General features: G+C 44.7%; 1 protein-coding gene across 5 annotated transcripts; it reads right to left on the reverse strand.

Annotated features, from left to right (window-relative positions):
* Window positions 1-346: 346 nt before the first annotated feature.
* On the reverse strand, window positions 347-18929 carry LOC110527779 (importin-9). Of its 5 annotated transcripts, none has more exons than XM_036983259.1 (22): window positions 18531-18918; window positions 16990-17051; window positions 16794-16880; window positions 16440-16641; window positions 16042-16337; window positions 15805-15905; window positions 14213-14271; window positions 13893-14044; window positions 13670-13768; window positions 13324-13430; window positions 12860-12999; window positions 10735-10897; window positions 8412-8638; window positions 8112-8260; window positions 5024-5152; window positions 4619-4894; window positions 4206-4372; window positions 3903-3979; window positions 3463-3582; window positions 1587-1682; window positions 1389-1465; window positions 347-1199 (listed from the first exon to the last, which is right to left on the reverse strand). In XM_036983259.1, the coding sequence occupies exons 1-22, from the start codon at window positions 18691-18693 to the stop codon at window positions 1089-1091; spliced, it is 3060 nt and encodes a 1019-aa protein (XP_036839154.1). In that variant the 5' UTR covers window positions 18694-18918; the 3' UTR covers window positions 347-1088. The 5 variants fall into 5 exon arrangements, 2 of the variants coding, with proteins under 2 accessions (XP_036839154.1, XP_036839153.1); XM_036983258.1 differs by having other exon boundaries at window positions 3846-3979; window positions 18531-18914; XR_005052578.1 differs by lacking the exons at window positions 347-1199; window positions 1389-1465 and having other exon boundaries at window positions 1649-1682; window positions 3846-3979; window positions 4206-4430; window positions 18531-18929.
* Between the last annotated feature and the right edge of the window lie 407 nt (window positions 18930-19336).

Raw genomic sequence — 19336 nt, forward strand, 5'->3', positions numbered from 1 at the left:
TACCACCTAAAAGTAAGTTATCCTAGGCCAGTAGTTTACAGAACAAAAATCAGTATTTCCAGTACAATGGTTGTTTTATATCCAATCCTCAAAATTGTGTTCTTCCAATTCTTTCAGGTGTTGCATATTTCTATTATTGATGCACATTTTTAATAAATGCAATCACAAAAAATACCAAAAATAGTAATAACTGTCCTGCATTTTCCATTCTCTTCCACAAAAGCCCCCATTTACAAGCAGGGTCAACTAAGAACTAACAATTATATTTATAATTGTGTATGGCAACTTTCCATTCATTGTAAATCACATTTTCACTACCTGGGAAAGTGACCAAATAACAATAAACTTAAAATGGTGTCCTGTTGGGACTTTTATTTAGACTTTCATTCCAACTCCAGTGGGTACAATGAAATTACATGGCTTTGAGTCACCATGGGAACAGTGTGAATCCCTCATACCCACCCAGACCCTAGTGGGGACCGGAAGACTTCAAGGTTTTCATCCCAATCAGAAGTCAATAAGGCCGCCAATGTTCATTTTGTCTTTCTGTCATCATTACGTCTCTTTTGCCTCTTGGAAGGTTACATTATATATTTTTTTACAGACACACAAAAATAAGTGGGTTGAGTTACAAATGGGACACAGTAAAGACAGTTCATATATCATAGTTGCCCTGCCTGCTTCTCCCGTTGTAAAACATCAACCCCTCTCACATCCCAACAAGTCCAATAGGGCAGAGGAGCGAGGAGACACTAAGGAGGTCACTCCACAACTGTCTCCCAGTCCTCTCTCGGAACAAACCTGGGTGTCCCTCACTCCCCTAAATCTAACCTCAACCTTCACAAATCTGCAGTCTTTTCCTGGCCATCCTTTCAGTCAGAAGACTCTCATGGGTAAGTGCAAGTCTGTCTCTTCTCCCCCGTCCGTTCATGTTCCTCTGTTGGAGATGGAGGTAAAGCATCAACAACCACCTGGCCAATCAGAGCCTTTCCCCCACTCAGGGGTTGGTAAGTGGCTGGTGAGCGAGAGGGATTGGACAAGAGAGTTATGGTAGGGTTTATGTAGGGAAGGGGGTGATGGGGGCAGGTTTAGATGCTGATAGACTGCAGGACTCTCCTCTCAGCATCGTTGAGGTGGCCAGAGAACATGCTGTAGCACGGAGAGTGGGCAAACTGGGTCAGGAAATCTGTCAGGTAGGCCTAAAAAAACACAAAGCACAAGAACGTTTATTTAAAAAGTGAAGTTAAGACATTAAAATACAACCCCAAAACGTTTACAATTTAACTTGATCAATCTCCTCAAGGACAAATAAAAAAAAGCACAACCACATTTGCCCTAACTAGTCATGTTTGTGAGATCTAAATTTAAAATGAGCAGATTAGTATTACCTGGAGGTCTATCTGATATATGGGGTCCTTCAAGGCATCTGGATCCTCCTCATCATCCTCCTCATAGTAGTTTTCATCTGGGGGGGGACAAAAAACGATTTGATACCTGTGAAACATGGCAGATAGAGCTACAAAACATCTGCCTGCCTAGTGCACTGATTGAGTAGACATCTGGAAGAGTCTGAGAGGGAAGTTCACCATATTTGTTGGAAGCGATGAGGTCAGAGAGAAGCTGCCCGGCCAGCCCTTCATCCTCCTCATCCTCCTCCTCCTCCTCCCACATTCCTACTGAATCTGCAGTAACAAAAAAACACTTTGGGATCAGATACAAATGAGGCCCAATTGATTTCATAATACTAAAAAACACATACAGTTATCAGAGACAACATTTTCAACAGACAACACCAAGGTCATACGATTAAGAGACAGGAGGGTATTTTCCGGCCAAATAAAGACATGAGTCTGACACGGCTTTCAAAACTGCTTTCAACTCTAAGTAAGGGAATAAAAATACACTGAACAAAAATATATAAAAAAAACACAACATGCAACAATTTCAAAGATTTTACTGAGTTACAGTTCATAAGGAAATCAGTCAAATTAAATAAATTCATTAGGCCCTAATCTATGGAATTCTCATGACTGGGAATACAGATATTAATGTTGGTCATAGATAGGTAGGGGCGTGGATCAGAAAACCAGTCAGTATCTGGTGTGACCACCATTTGCCTCATGCAGCGCAACACATCTCCTTCGCATAGAGTTGATCAGGCTGTTGGTTGTGGCCTGTGGAATGTTGTCCCACTCCTCTTCAATGGCTGTGCGAAGTTCCTGGATATTGGCGGGAACTGGAACGCGCTGTCGTACACGTCGATCCAGAGTATGCTAAACATGCTCAACATGTCTGGTGAGTATGCATGCCGTGGAATAAGTGGGACATTTTTTGCTTTCAGGAATGGTGTACAGATCCTTGCGCCATGGGGCCGTGCATTATCATGCTGAAACATGAGGTGATGGCGGCGGATGAATGGCACGACAATGGGCCTCAGGATCTCTTCACGGTATCTCTGTGCATTCAAATTGCCATCGATAAAATGCTATTGTGATCGTTGTCCGTAGCTTATGCCTGCCCATACTATAACCCCACTGCCACCATGGGGCACTGTTCCCAACGTTGACATCAGCAAACAGCTCGTTCACACGACGCCACGACGCCGTTCACTGTCATCTGCCCGGTACATTTGAAAACGGGATTAATCAGTGAAGTGCGCACTTCTCCAGCGTGCCAGTGGCCATCGAAGGTGAGCATTTCACCACTTAAGTCGGTTACGACGCCAAACTGCAGTCAGGTTAAGACACTGGTGAGGACGACGAGCACGCAGATGAGCTTCCCTGACACCGTTTCTGACAGTTTGCGCAGAAATTCTTCAGTTGTGTTAAACCCACAGTTTCATCAGCTGTCGGGGAAGCTGGTCTCAGACGATCCCGCAAGTGAAGAAGCCGGATGTGGCGATCCTGGTTTAAACGTGGTCTGCGGTTGTGAGGCTAGTTGGAAGTACTGGCAAATTATCCAAAACAACATTGGAGGAGTCTTAAGGTAGAGAAATTAACATTCAAATCTCTGGCGGACATTCCTGCAGTCAGCATGCCAATTGCACGCTCCCTCAAAACCTGAGAGATCTGTGGCGTTGTGATAAAACGGCACATTTTAGAGTGACCCTTTTATTTCCCCCAGCACGAGGTGCAACTGTGTAATGAGCATGCCGTTTAAAAATCAGCTTCTTGATGTGCCACAACAGTCAGGTGGATGGATTATCTTGGCAAATGAGAAATGCTCCCTAACAGGGATGTAAATACTTTTGTGCACAACATTTGAGAGAAATACGCTTTTTGTGCATATGGAACATATCTGGGATCTTTAATTTCAGCTCATGAAACAAGGTACCAACATTTTATATGTTGCATTTATATTTTTGTTCAGTGTATATCATTTTGTAAATTTGTCTGAACTATCCCCTCAAGGCCAAAGCGAGAAATTGACATGCGCGGCTGTTACATAGCTGCAACGCATCACCTGGACTCCAGTCTGCTGCGGCAGCTCTGATTGCGTTGGCCTCCACCACTGATGACAGCTCATTGACAATCAACTTAAAGACCTTCACTAGCAACGGAACGTTGGTCCACTTCTCTGGATCTGGAGAAAGTGAGACCGAGACCTTATAGCAACACGAAGATGTGCATACCAGCAACATGTAGACCACCAACAAAAACATTAACAATGAAGCAAATACATTCCTTATCATACACTAGGCCAGAGAATGGGAGCATTCATTCATATAGGCAATGTCATTTTCTTGGGCAAATGTATAGAATTTTTGTTGTCGTTGATTCTCTTATATTTGACTAAATGCTTAGATAAACAGCTGATGACAAAGAGGATATCTGTATTGGTCTTACTCCTGGCAGATTTGGAGCGTGTGCGGATGCCCTCGTCGGGGCCCAAGAGCTCCTCACCCTTGACGACGATGTCCTGGAGACGCTTGTCGTTTGTGTTGAGGCCGTGCTGCAGAAGCTTACACAGGGCTACCGTACTAAAACAGGGACAACACAGGAGAAGGGGAAACAAACGTCATAATCAAACAAAATAATGAATAGATTCTTAGCGTTTAACAGTTCAAATCCCTAGTAATAAAAAGGTGGAAAGGGGAGTACAGAGAGGAACACACATTTGCTTCAACCGGTGGACAACAGTCATATTCTACTTTTTCATCCATCTTGGGGAGAGTGGATGCTCCAGGGCCAACCCTAAGCTCTCACCTGACTTTTCCCTCATACTGTCCATAGAAGAGGTGCTGTCGGCTCATCCACTCGGCCATGACAAACTCCAGGGCCGGTTTCCCCGTGGGGCCCGGCAGACTGCACAGGAACTCCAACAAAGGCTCCAGCTGAGAGTGGACCAGGTGGGCAAACACCATGATCAGAGACTGGGGCGAGGAGAGAGATGATCAGAGACTGGGGAGAGGAGTCCAATGTTAGCAGAGTCTATATGGGTGGCAAAAGAGCAATCACTGAATAACCATGATGCAAGGCGCTATACAACAGATAAAAATCAATTGAATGCTGGAAGCTTGACATGTTGACACCTCAACATCCCATAACCCACTGAATTCCACCGATGGATTTAGAGGGGTCAGTTCCAGAGAGTGACAGACGGAGAGATTTCGTTCTACCTGCATGACACTGAGTGTCTCGGCCTGCTGCATCTTGCTGAGGATGGCTCTGAGGATCTGGTCCAGCTGCTCTCCCAGCTCGGTGCTGGCGCGGGCGATCAGCGTAGAGACCAGGCGGCCCACGAAGGCGGCAGTGAACTCTGATGTCCTAGGGTCAAGTAGCTGGCTGACCACCTGCATCACGTACCACAGACCACTGTGGCCCTCCATGTCCCTCCATTGGCCCACCTGCTCCAGGGCCACCGACACGTACGCCCGCAGACACTCGCCACCGTTCTGAAAAGGATGGGGTTTGAGTTCATTTCCATGAATTGATATATACAGGAGAGAAATAAAATATTTTAAAAAAGGTATACAAAATAGGAGTTGGGATTAACATATTTGGGCCCTTCTTAGTCTGTGTACCTGCATGGTGGTGTTGTCATCTGTGCGGAGGGTACACTGGGCCACCACAGGGAAGGCCTGGCAGACCAGCATCTCAGAGAGCGGGGGTTTGGTGTATCTGACCACTGTGGTCAAGATGTCTATGGCTGTCTGTCAGGGAGGTTGGGGGGGGGCGTGGGCACAGGAGACAACTGTCAAAATATGACTGACTGGGACCCTAAAAGTTGACAGTCAATAATAGGGATGTAACGATTCACGATAAATCAGACCCCAATTCAAAAGGTTTAAAGATACAAGTGTATTGGTCCATTGCCTGGCTAGCCAGACTCCTTGCTCCGGCCAAACGCTACGCCATGCCACAGACATTAGTATACTCTCTGCAATGAGTATGAATCCGAGTACCACTCCGATCAGTCACTCAATGCAAACACATTCCGGCCGGCCCCGTCTGATTGGTCCAGAAACCGATGGGTTGGGCCAGAGTCCGAACATACATAGGTAAAGCGGAGGTTAGAAAATATGATCATCTGATTGGTTAGAGAATATCCAATCGCTGAGGACTTTGTCTTGTACAACGTCCCTTGTCACCACAAACGACTTCAATGGTTGTAGTCTCAGACTATGTATGTAGCGAACGACATGCTAAATTGTGTGAGTTGTCAGGCTAAGTTGGTCCGGGGACAACAAACTGATCCAAATGTAGCATACTTCGGTCAGAAAATCAATTCAAAACGTAACAAAAATCGCTGGAACACCACAATTATTTTTTACATTCTTTCTACCTTCTGAAAACACCTTCAGTTTCGAACTACATGTAACTGTGCTGATAGTCATTGATCTACAAGTAATTTTGGATGCCGAACAACCCCAGGTAATATCAGCAGCCTAGTCACACTGCGCAATCTGTCCAGCTTCGTGCACTGATCAACGCAAGGTAGGCGGCCTGTTCCTGGTCTTGCACATCTGCGCGGCACCTTCAGCAATCAAATCCTAAAACGGCTTGCACGATACTAGGAATTATTATTTGAGTGACAACCGGTGTCATTTTCTAGGTTATTGTTATCTATGTTGAAAATGTGTTTTACCGGAATAAAAGTAAGCTACCTGAGACAACGCATCTGGCTATACCTGCTGAACAGGACTTACAATATATTTTACTTTAAATTGTTCCGTTTTGCTTTAAAACAATCAATGTATATGGTCCTTCACTCTGCGGTCCAACTCATCCCAAACCATCTCATTTGGATGACTGTGGCGGCCAGGTCATCTGATGAAGCACTCCATCACTCTCCTTCTTAGTCAAATGGCCTTTGCACAGCCTGGAGGTGTGTTGGGTCATTGTCCTGTTGAAAAACAAATGATAGTCCCACTAAGCGCAAACCAGATGGGATGGTGTATCGCTGTAGAATGCTGGTTAAGTGTGCCTTGAATTCGAAATAAATCACTGACAGTGTCACCAGCAAAGCACCATCACATCTATTCCTCCATTGCTTCACGGTGGGAACTACACATGCGGAGATCATCCATTCACATACTCTGCGTCTCACAAAGACACGACGTTTGGAAAGAAAAATCTACAATTTGGACTCATCAGACAAAAAGGACAGATTTCCACCGGTCTAATGTCCATTGCTTGTGTTTCTTGGCTCCAGCAAGTCTCTTCCTCTTAATGGTGTCCTTTAGTAGTGGTTTCTTTGCAGCAATTCGACCATGAAGGCCTGATTCACTCAGTCTCCTCTGAACTGTTGATGTTGAGATGTGTCTGTTACTTTAACTCTGTGAAGCATTTATTTGGGCTGCAATTTCTGGAGGCTCCTAACTCTAATGAATTTATCATCTGCAGAGGTAACTCCGGGTCTTCCTTTCCTGTGGAGGTCCTCATGAGAGCCAGATTCATGATAGCGCTTGATGGTTTTTGCGACTGCAATTGAAGCAACTTTCAAAATTCTTGACATGCTCCAGACTGACTGACCTTCATGTCTTAATGTACTGGACTGTCATTTCTCTTTGCTTATTTGAGCTGTTCTTGCCCTAATATGGACTTGGTATTTTACCAAATAGGGCTATCTTCTGTATACCACCCCTATCTTGTCAAAACACAACTGACTGGCACAAAGAAGGAAAGAAATTCCACAAATGAACTTAACAAGTCACACCTTTTAATTTAAATGCATTATGAAGCTGGTTGAGAGAATGCCAAGAGTGTGCAAAGCTGTCGTCAAGGCAAAGGGTTGCTACTTTGAAGAATCTAAAATACATGTTGATTTATTTAACACTTATTTGAGTTACTACATGATTCCATGTCTGTTATTTCATAGTTTTGATGTCTTAGCTATTGTTCTACACTGTAGAAATAAGTTAGAACCCTTGAATGAGTAGGTGTCCAAACTTTTGACTGGTACGTACGAACGAACACACACACACACACACACACACACACACACACCTCGTCCTAATATTTATATATTTCTTAATTCCATTCTTTCACTCAGATGTGTGTGTATTGTTTGATATTACTGCACTGTTGGAGCTAGGAACAAGCATTCCACTACACGCGCAGTAACATCCGCTAAATAGGTGTATGCGACCATCAAATTTGATTTTGGATTGAATATAAGTTTCAAATGGAACGCAAACAGATCGTCATCAATAACTCAATACGTGGACACACTCCTACTGAATATGCAGTCACCTGGATAGTGAGTAGGCTTATGCAATCTTAAAATTGACCCAGTTCATCAAATACAACTATTACCATTATGTTATGCAGTTAGATTTATTTTTTACCAAAGCCAAATATATTGTTTGATTTAAAAATGTATGCATACATGGCCGTCTCTGGGAAATGTTACACAAAATGTCACATTTGATAATATTGAATATCAGCCATCGGCCCTAGAAAATCATTATCGGTCGTTCTCTTAGGAGTGCAAAGCAGAGATGCAGCGGGCCCCATTTTAACCCATTTCATTTAGTCTTTGGTATGACTTAGCCAGGGATCGAACTCCCCACCTTCCAATCTCAGAGCGGACACTCACCACAAGGCTACTGAGTTGGTCTTGACGCATAATGCTGATGTAAAGTAAGGACTTCCACACAGTGGACTTACTGCACACAGGCCAAAGGGGATCTTGTCAGGGGGGGCCTGCATAATGCTGACCAGGGTGGGGATGAGGCGCATCTGCATGGGTCCCTGGCAAGCCTCGATTTGGGCCAGCTCCTTAAAGATGTCCTGGGCCAGAGACCCCACCACTGAGTCTGGGGAGAGGACAGGAGAGTTAGATATGGTGGCACAAGTTTTCATTTGAAAGGTTGGGATAGATGCAAGCCATACGCTAATGCCTCAAATCGGTCTATCGGACTCAATTAGGAACTAAATGAGTGCCAACTGCCAAGGTTAGTTACCTACCGTTACTATACTTGAGGAAGATGGCGATGGTGAGGGGGCAGATCTTGTTCTCTGCGCTGGTGGTGAAGGCTGGGTCCACGGTGGAGACGATACACAGGGTCTCCATGACCAGGGTGAGAACCTCGGAGTTGAACTGGGCAGCCAGCTGCACCAGCCCGTCCAGAACAGCAGGCAGGAACGGCTGCAGCACGTGGGTACTCTGTGACAGCTTCAGCTGGTCACAGTACCTGAGAAGAGCACACATACGCACACATTTACCACCTGCATACATACACACTTACTGTGATGTTGTTGTTTTTGTTGTAAGGCTAGTTGGGTGACAAACTCGAGAGGCATGTATCCATCTATCTATGCCATCACTGCTTTTACTTGATCTAGCTTATTGTTATTATGACTGGAGGGAAAAAACCTCTAGCTGCTCTGTACAGCAGTTTAAGCTTTCTTAAACTCCACTCAAAAACAAAACTGTTGGTATTCCTCCCCCCCACCCCCCATTAGTCCACTGTTGATACAGTCACTGGCCACATCATCATGACGCAAGTGACACTACTTCTCGAATGTCCAATATCTTGAAAACTTCACTGCTGACATGGAAAACATTTTGGGAATGTATCAATTGTGGATTTTTTTTTATTTTTTATATTTAAGAAAAATATTAATATATATATATATATAGTGCCTTGCGAAAGTATTCGGCCCCCTTGAACTTTGCGACCTTTTGCCACATTTCAGGCTTCAAACAAAGATATAAAACTGTATTTTTTTGTGAAGAATCAACAACAAGTGGGACACAATCATGAAGTGGAACGACATTTATTGGATATTTCAAACTTTTTTAACAAATCAAAAACTGAAAAATTGGGCGTGCAAAATTATTCAGCCCCCTTAAGTTAATACTTTGTAGGGCCACCTTTTGCTGCGATTACAGCTGTAAGTCGCTTGGGGTATGTCTATCAGTTTTGCACATCGAGAGACTGACATTTTTTCCCATTCCTCCTTGCAAAACAGCTCGAGCTCAGTGAGGTTGGATGGAGAGCATTTGTGAACAGCAGTTTTCAGTTCTTTCCACAGATTCTCGATTGGATTCAGGTCTGGACTTTGACTTGGCCATTCTAACACCTGGATATGTTTATTTTTTAACCATTCCATCGTAGATTTTGCTTTATGTTTTGGATCATTGTCTTGTTGGAAGACAAATCTCCGTCCCAGTCTCAGGTCTTTTGCAGACTCCATCAGGTTTTCTTCCAGAATGGTCCTGTATTTGGCTCCATCCATCTTCCCTGTCCCTGCTGAAGAAAAGCAGGCCCAAACCATGATGCTGCCACCACCATGTTTGACAGTGGGGATGGTGTGTTCAGCTGTGTTGCTTTTACGCCAAACATAACGTTTTCCATTGTTGCCAAAAAGTTCAATTTTGGTTTCATCTGACCAGAGCACCTTCTTCCACATGTTTGGTGTGTCTCCCAGGTGGCTTGTGGCAAACTTTAAACAACACTTTTTATGGATATATTTAAGAAATGGCTTTCTTCTTGCCACTCTTCCATAAAGGCCAGATTTGTGCAATATACGACTGATTGTTGTCCTATGGACAGAGTCTCCCACCTCAGCTGTAGATCTCTGCAGTTCATCCAGAGTGATCATGGGCCTCTTGGCTGCATCTCTGATCAGTCTTCTCCTTGTATGAGCTGAAGGTTTAGAGGGGCGGCCAGGTCTTGGTAGATTTGCAGTGGTCTGATACTCCTTCCATTTCAGTATTATCACTTGCACAGTGCTCCTTGGGATGTTTAAAGCTTGGGAAATCTTTTTGTATCCAAATCCGGCTTTAAACTTCTTCACAACAGTATCTCGGACCTGCCTGGTGTGTTCCTTGTTCTTCATGATGCTCTCTGCGCTTTTAACGGACCTCTGAGACTATCACAGTGCAGGTGCATTCATACGGAGACTTAAATACAATCCACCTGTGTGTAATCATCATCATTAGTCATTTAGGTCAACATTGGATCATTCAGAGATCCTCACAGAACTTCTGGAGAGAGTTTGCTGCACTGAAAGTAAAGGGGCTGAATAATTTTGCATGCCCAATTTTTCAGTTTTTGATTTGTTAAAAAAGTTTGAAATATCCAATAAATGTCATTCCACTTCATGATTGTGTCCCACTTGTTGTTGATTCTTCACAAACAAATACAGTTTTATATCTTTATGTTTGAAGCCTGAAATGTGGCAAAAGGTTGCAAAGTTCAAGGGGGCCGAATACTTTCGCAAGGCACTGTATATGATTAGCGTTTTTTATGGATTTTCCCTTTAAGGTGTTGATCTCACTCACCCCCAGATGGCGCGTACAGCTGAGATGCGGACCGAGGGGGGTTGGCTGTCGTGCAGGCCGCTGACGGTGGCTTGGAGGAACTGCTGGATGAGCTCAGGGGTCATGGCTGCTGTGAAGCGGCTGGCTGCCCAAAGGGCACGGCCCAGCAGGAACGGAGAGGCCGCTGGGGGGGGGAACGAGTTAAGGGACAGGGGGTTCAATTTTTGTCATTTAGCTGTTATCCAGAGCGACTTACAGTTAAGCTGTACCGTCAAAACTCAAGAGTTGTATGCAATGTATGCAGGTTATAGTTTCTAAACTTCAATGATATCTTTAAAAAAAATGTACCCCGTTTTCTCCCCAATTTCATGGTATCCAATTGTTTAGTAGCTACTATCTTGTCTCATCGCTACAACTCCCGTACGGGCTGGGGAGAGACGAAGGTTGAAAGTCATGCGTCCTCCGATACACAACCCAAACAAGCCGCACTGCTTCTTAACACAGCGCGCATCCAACCCGGAAGCGAGCCGCACCAATGTGTTGGAGGAAACACTGTGCACCTGGCAACCTTGGTTAGCGCGCACTGCACCCGGCCCGCCACAGGAGTCGCTGGTGCGCGATGAGACAAAGACATCCCTACCGGCCAAGCCCTACCTAACCCGGATGACACTAGGCCAATTGTGCGTCGCCCCACAGACCTCCCGGTCGCGGCCGGTTACGACAGAGCCTGGGCGCGAACCCAGAGTCTGGTGGCACAGCTGGCGCTGCAGTACAGCACCCTTAACCACTGCGCCACCCGGGAGGCCCTCCATTCCATTGATATCTTGACCACTGTCAGGCAAGAACATACAGTGCCTTCCCGAAAGTACTCAGACCCCTTGACTTTTTCCACAATGTTACATTACAGCCTTATACTAAAATAGATTTTGTTTTAAATCCTCAGCCATCTACACACAGTACCCCATAATGACAAAGCAAAAACAGGTTTAGAAAGGTTTGCAAATTTATAAGAAAAAACAGAAATACCTTTTTTACATAAGTATTCAGACCCTTTGCTATGAGACTCGAAATTCACTTCAGGTGCGTCCTGTTTCCTTTGACTATCCTTGAGATTTTCTATAACTTGGAGTCCACCTGTGGAAAATTCAATTGATTGGACATGATTTGGAAAGGCACACACCTGTCTGTATAAGGTCCAACAGTTGACAGTGCATGTCAGAGCAAAAACCAAGCCATCAAGTCAAAGGAATTGTCTGTAGAGTTCCGAGACAGGATTGTGTTGAGGCAAAGATCTGGGGAAGGGTACTAAAATATTTCTGCAGCATTGAAGGTCCACAAGAACACAGTGGCCTCAATCGTTCTTAAATGGAAGAAGTTTGGAACCACCTAAACTGAGCAAACAGGGGAGAAGGGCCTTGGTCCGGGAGGTGACCAAGAACCCGATGCTCACTCTGACAGAGCTTTAGTGTTCCTTTGTGGAGATGGGAGAACCTTCCAGAAGATCGAGGTAAAGATGAACGAAGCAAAGTACAGAGCGATCCTTGGTGAAAACCTGCTCCAGAGCACTCAGGGCCTCAGACAGAGCCAAAGGTTTACCTTCCAACAGGGCAACGACCCTAAACACACAGTCAAGACAATGCAGGAGTGGCTTCGGGACAAGTATCTGAATGTCCTTGAGTGGCCCAGCCAGAGCCTGGACTTGAACCCGATCGAACATCTCTGGAGAGACCTGAAAATAGCTGTGCAGCAACGCTCCCCATCCAACCTGACAGAGCTTGAGAAGAATTGGAGAAACTCCCCAAATACAGGTGTGCCAATCTTGTAGCGTCATACCAAAGAAGACTCGATGCTGTAATCGCTGCCAAAGGTGCTTCAAAGTACTGAGTAAAGGGTCTGATTACCTCTGTAAAATGTGATATTTAAGTTATTTATTTTTATTAAATTAGCAAAAATTGATAACCTGTTTTTGCTTTGTCATTATGGGGTATTGTATGTAGATTAATGAGGGAAAAAAAACATCAATTTTAGAATCAGGCTGTAACCTAACAATATGTTGAAAAAGTAAAAGGGCCTGAATACTTCCCGAAGGCACTGTAACCAAACACTGCTGCCCAGGAGCTGAGCAAGAGATCCCAGACGGACTAACCTGCGAGGTTGAGGTCAGCCAGGATGACGTTAGCCAGGAAGCCGTGCATATCAAATTGAACCCGGCCGTTCTTCACGTTCTCTGTGATGATGGTCTTCACTGAGCCCAGAGCTAACAAACATGCCTCATGGACCTTCCACCTGCAGGACGGGATAACACAGGGGTGAGGAGAGAGCAGACCTAGAGTCTGACTGCATGGTGATTGTTTAGCTATGGGGTGCATCTCAATAGTCAAGTGGTCTCCTCCTTGTCTCCTTTCCTCAGTCTGCACGGACAAAAAAAAATAATACCTGGACAGATGAAAGCAAATTCCTGAAAGGCATCCATTCTGATTTCACCTAGCCTGTGTTTTCAGGTCAGTGCATAGGACAAACAGGAGACAAGAAGAGGAAGCCACTAATGACTTCTGAGAGACAACCGCTGTCTATTGTCATGCAGCCGGTGTGTGTGTGTGTGGTCCTCGCCAGTGTTCGTTGCCACTGTTCTTGGCCTGCTCCGCTTCCTGCAGGTGTCTTGTCGCTGCCGCCGCCAACGCTGCCGCACTCTCGTTCTGGAACTCTGTCGCCACAGCCTGTTGGAAGAGGACAGTTGAATTGAGGGGATTTTTTTTGTTTTTTAAAAGTATTGTGACGTCTCCAAAAAGGTGACATCGACCAGAACCTACACATGGAATGGTAGCAGTCTGCGTGTGGGGGTATTCTTTCATGAGGGGTTAAAACTTAGAGCCACAGAAAGGAGTGCATCAAATGGGGAAATAAGGTATCATTTCAGATTTGCCCAAACTGTTAGTGTCCCACGTGAAGTTCTCACCAGCAGCAGGTCCTGGGCTGAGATCCTGACGGAGTAGGAGAAGGTATCGTCATCCTCGTCCTCTACAAACTGCTGGGGGTTGGCCGTCCACACCTTGATCTACAGAGACATTACTACGGATGAAGAACACATACACGATCCCAAATGATGTCTTTTTTTTTTTTTTGTTGACAAAAACTGATTCTCTTAAAAATGTCACACACACGGGTGAGGTTGTTTGTACCTGATCCTCAGTGATCTGCATGTAGACAATGATGTAGTAGATCAGTTCAGGCAGAGCCCTCTTCACTGTGCTCTTGAACTTGCTGTTCTCCAGCAGCGTGTGGATGAACTCAAAGACACTAAACACCAGGTTCTCAAAGCCCAGAACCTCACCTGGGAGAAAAACGCACACAAATAAATACCTAGAATCTCAACCAAGACGACTCATATCAAGATCAGCCCGTGTCACGTAGGTTGATTTCATTTATTCGACAATTGGGAGAGAAAACGAAAGTACATATACAGCCAGTAAAGATGTGAATGGGATAAGGACGTACTCACCGTCAGAGTCAATGGGATCGTCTACCTCCTCTGTGTAGTTGACTTCTGTTCTGACATAAGTGCACACCCGGTTAAGGAAACCCCCATTCTCAGGACATCGACCATTCTCTACAGCTAGGTGGGCTCGCTAGCTCCCATTTAATTAAAAAACTTTTTTTTTTTTAAGGCAGAGTGAAGATATCAGCTCATTATTGACAGATGTGAACCAAAAGGAAACGAAGACAACGAGCTACAATAAGATGAAAGTAGAGGTCGACCGATTAATCGGAATGGTTGATTAATTAGGGCCGATTTCAAGTTTTCATAACAATCGGAAATCGGTATTTTTGGACACCGATTTTACAGATTGTTTTTTTTTTTTTTACACCTTTATTTAATCTTTATTTAACTAGGCAAGTCAGTTATGAACACATTCTTATTTTCAATGACGGCCTAGGAACGGTGGGTTAACTGCCTCGTTCAGGGGCAGAACGACAGTTTCACCTTGTCAGCTCGGGGGATACAATCTTACAGTTAACTAGTCCAAGGCAATAACGACCTGCCTCTCTCTCGTTGCACACCACAAGGAGACTGCCTGTTACGCGAATGCAGTAAGCCAAGGTAAGTTGCTGGTAAAACTGTGCTATCTTATAAAAAAAACAATCAATCAATCATAATCACAAGTTAACTACACATGGTTGATGATATTACTAGATAGTATCTAGCGTGTCCTGCGTTGCATATAATCTGACTGAGCATACAAGTATCTGACTCAGCAGTGGTAGGCAGAAGCAGGCGCGAAAACATTCATTCAACCAGCACTTTCGTGCGTTTTGCCAGCAGCTCTTCGTTGTGCATCAAGCATTGCGCTGTTTATGAATTCAAGCCTATCGACTCCCAAGATGAGGCTGGTGTAACTGAAGTGAAATGGCTGGCTAGTTAGCGCGCGCTAATAGCGTTTCAAACGTCACTCGCTCTGAGCCTGTGGTTGTTTCCCTTGCTCTGCATGGGTAACGCTGCTTCGAGGGTGGACGTTGTCATTGTGTTGCTGGTTCGAGCCCAGGGAGGAGCGAGGAGAGGGACGGAAGCTATACTGTTACACTGGCAATACTAAAGTGCCTATAAAACATCCAACAGTCAATGGTTAATGAAATACAAATGGTATAGAGGGAAATAGTCCTATAGTCCCTATAATAACTACAACCTAAAACTTCTTACCTGGGAATATTGAAGACTCATGTTAAAAGGAACCACCAGCTTTCATATGTTCTCATGTTCTGAGCAAGGAACTTAAACGTTAGCACATATTGCACTTTTACTTTCTTCTCCAACACTTTGTTTTTGCATTATTTAAACCAAATTGAACATGTTTCATTATTTAATTGAGGCTAAATTGAATTTATTGATGTATTATATTAAGTTAAAAATAAGTGTTCATTCAGTATTGTTGTAATTGTCATTATTACAAAAAACAAAAAATGTAATTAAAAATCGTCCGATTAATCGGTATCGGCTTTTTTGGTCCTCCAATAATCGTTATCGACGTTGAAAAATCATAATCGGTCGACCTCTAGATGAAAGAGCAGAGGACATAGTTGCATTGTGAAGGATATAAAGCAGCGCTCTCTGTCAGGGTGTTCCAGACGATGGGCAGGATCTGCTGCATGGACAAAACCATGGGTTTGGGGAAGTTCTTCACTAGAGCAGTCACAGCCTGGGGACGAGGTAAAAAGGTGGAGAGTTGGATGGATCAGGACAACTGATAAGATTTGGCCTCCGGATCCCAAAACTACAACATCTGGCTGTATAGGTCCATGGGAGTATAAATCCTTCTGTGGTCATCTTCTCACCTTGAGGACCTCCATCTTGAGGCCGCTGTCTGAGGAGGGTCCATCAGGCATCTGCAGGGCCTGAATGAATGCCTCCGTGAACTGCTGCACTACGGGGAAGATCAGGGCCTTGGCCGCACCCTTCTCCAGCTCATCTATCGCACAGATAAGGTAGGCACAGGTGGTGAAGATCTCCACGGCTCTGGAGCGGGTACGGATGCTGTAGATCTCAATCATGGTGAAGATCTTGTACATCTCAGGCAGAATTACTGGGGCCACCAGAGGCATCTGAGTATCTGTCACCTCACGGGTAAACTCTTTGAGAAAAGGCCAGAGGGATGAAGTGAATACACGGAGCAAATAGAAACGGAGCACAAGAAGAGAGGTCAATTTGGAATTGGGGATGCGTGTGTCCTTACCAGTGAGGACCCTCATGGCCCCGTGCACTGCGCTGACGTCGCCACTGACCAACAAGTCCATGAGAAGGGTGAAGAGCTGAGGCCAGGCTTCGGGCCAGTCCCAGTGGGCGATGGCCGACACAGCGTAGGCCACGCTGGACCGCACCTTACTGATGGCCTCCCTGAGACCCCCAGGCAAAAGCTCCCTGATGGCTGCCTTGGCCTGGAGAGAGAGAGGGGGAGAGTGAGAGAGGGGATAATTTAGGCATCATTAGCTGTTTATTAAATCCTCCTCACTGTTTTGAAATAGCTAGCCATTGACAATGATCCATTTCAACTAGGCTAGTTGAAAGAATGACATGTCGCTTTGCTTACCCGGTCTGTGGTCTCTGGGGGCCTGAACTTCTCAGACAGGGAACACCAGTGGGTCTCCACATACTGCTTCAGGATGACTGAGGCCAACTGAACACATACAGTATAATGAATTAATTGAATGATAGATATAGCAGTGTGAAGGAGGTGCTGAGAAGTAGTCATACACCATATAACTAAAAATGTTATGCTAACTAACCTGACGAATGGCCAGAGCCCCCTGAGGATCCACAGTTAGCTCTGAAAGGTGGACTCCAAACTCTACAACACAAATTGAGCAACATCAACACAGTGGACACATCAGGCATACAGACACTCTTGAAAGCACACTAGCCATGTCATGGGGGAGGGGGGGGCATGCATGCATGCATGGAACGCAGGGACAAAATGTCCATATGATTTGACTCATCGACAATTCTAAGCACCTTTGAACATTTACAAAAAGCACTGGAGAACTCTTCCAAAGGGTTTTATGCTCGTCAGTCGGACTCATCCCCTCTTCCCTGCAACAACCCACCACTCTGTCCCCAGCTTTAACTGAGTGACATCAAAGTCGAGGAGACAATGTTCCATACATAGAGCAGCTCCCACAGAAAGAGGCCTGCTGGGCCCATTCTTGCTGCTGTGACACTGCAGTGGATCCTGACAGACAGCCTGCACAATCAGCCTTTTTAGCCTTGTCAGAGAGGAACGCCACAGACAAAGGCACTGTACACACTGTCTCTATATTCACCCCCCCCCCCCCCCCCACTCTATTTTGGATTAATTGGCAAACTGGTTTAGGGTAGCTACTGTACTTTATTATATAGCTAAATAAGAATATGGTAGCTAGTCATTCAACACGCATAGGATAGTAGGGTAAGGGCTTGTGGAGTATTGAGATGAAACAATGTTTTTCGGGGGGGGGTATTAAAACATTAAAAAAGCATGGTTGTCAAAACGAATGATGCCGTCAGTTTTCAAAGGCCGGAATCCGCAAGGCATCATATTCTCGGGAAACTTTCCAGATCGAATGGTTGCAATAGCGACCCTAAAACGATTTCAAAGCCTTGACAATCGATTCATCCTATCACCGGTCACCCTTCTAGAATTCCAAGTGGCAAGCAGGGCTCTGAGCTCGAAATAAGATCTCACGAATGAAAATTACTAGCTAGCTATCAAGTCTAACTGGCTGCTTATAGTCAGTTCCACCTAGCTAACTATTAGTTGCACGTATTAGTTAACTTGCCATTTTAATTGGAGGCAGTTCAAATAGATTATCCCTGGTTGAATTGATCCGCCATCATGTGTGTGGATGCTAGTTACAACAACACAGAGTGGAATCAAATTGCTGCTAAATTAGCTAGCAATCAAGAATGCTGGAGGCAGACACACTCTCTCACACACACACACACACACACACACACACACACACACACACACACACACACACACACACACACACACACACACACAGAGAGAGAGAGCTAACTAACTTGTTAGCCGCTAACTTAGGTAGCTAGTTGGGAATAGGCTAACTACACTCATTTGCGCCACTTGCTAGCCATTTGGAAAGAATCGAACATCTTAGATTGTTTTATCAGGACAAGCCATCATGACAGTAATGTTTTGTCTGCTGTACAGTAGCTAGCATTTATCTTTCAATACAGACCCATCATATGCATGGAATTTATCGATCATGTCATTTCACTCTCTTAACATCAGCTGGTCTAGCAATACAGCAGTCCATGCTTAACTTACCCTCTGTCACTTCCAACACTTGTATTTGCTCCTCAGCGGCTGCTCGCACTTCTTGAACCGGGGACAGGATAGCCGTTAACGTATCAATCAGGGCTTCTTTAAGTCCTTGTTGAACCAGTCCGGCAGAGGCCGACCGAGGACCCGCCGCACTCATGCCTGCCATGTTTTCACCCGCAAAGCCTGGAAGCCTGGGCAGCCCACTACAGCCGTTGTCACTAGTTAACACAGCCACCAAGTCAAAACCCCCGCATATTTCTACAATTGATTTTCTTACATTTTTTTACAATCCGATTTTTTTTTAACATAACCACACTGCCTTATAACTATATTAACACCCCCAAAGCCGTTTTTTTTTTTTTACGATATAGGCAATTTTGACTTTGTGATTGTGGCTGTGTCTATTGGAAACACGCTAGTCTTAATTTAAATGTAGGGTTAGGCATGATGTTAGCAATGCGGTTAGGGTGAAGGTTAGGTTTAAAATCAGATTTTAATTAGATACATTTTAGAAAGGGGCGGTGTTTAGTCATAATTATGACATAGTGGCTGTGTTAACTAGTTACGACCAGTCGAGGGACCAGTGGGCGGGACTTCGAAATAACTTTTTTTTTCTTCCAAGATGATGCTTGGGCTTGTGATTAGCTCCATCTTTTGGCTAGGTTGTGAGACAACCAGTAAAAAGTCAATCGGGTGTCCTCTGCCTTCAAAATAATTGTTGTTCTGAGGAACTTTGGTCTTAACTTGAGAAAGTCAAAGTTAGGCAAAATAGCCAGACTGAGTATAATGAAGATTGTTGTATAATGATG

Source organism: Oncorhynchus mykiss, chromosome 7 (assembly GCF_013265735.2).
Source record: "Oncorhynchus mykiss isolate Arlee chromosome 7, USDA_OmykA_1.1, whole genome shotgun sequence".
NCBI classification, from domain to species: domain Eukaryota; kingdom Metazoa; phylum Chordata; class Actinopteri; order Salmoniformes; family Salmonidae; genus Oncorhynchus; species Oncorhynchus mykiss.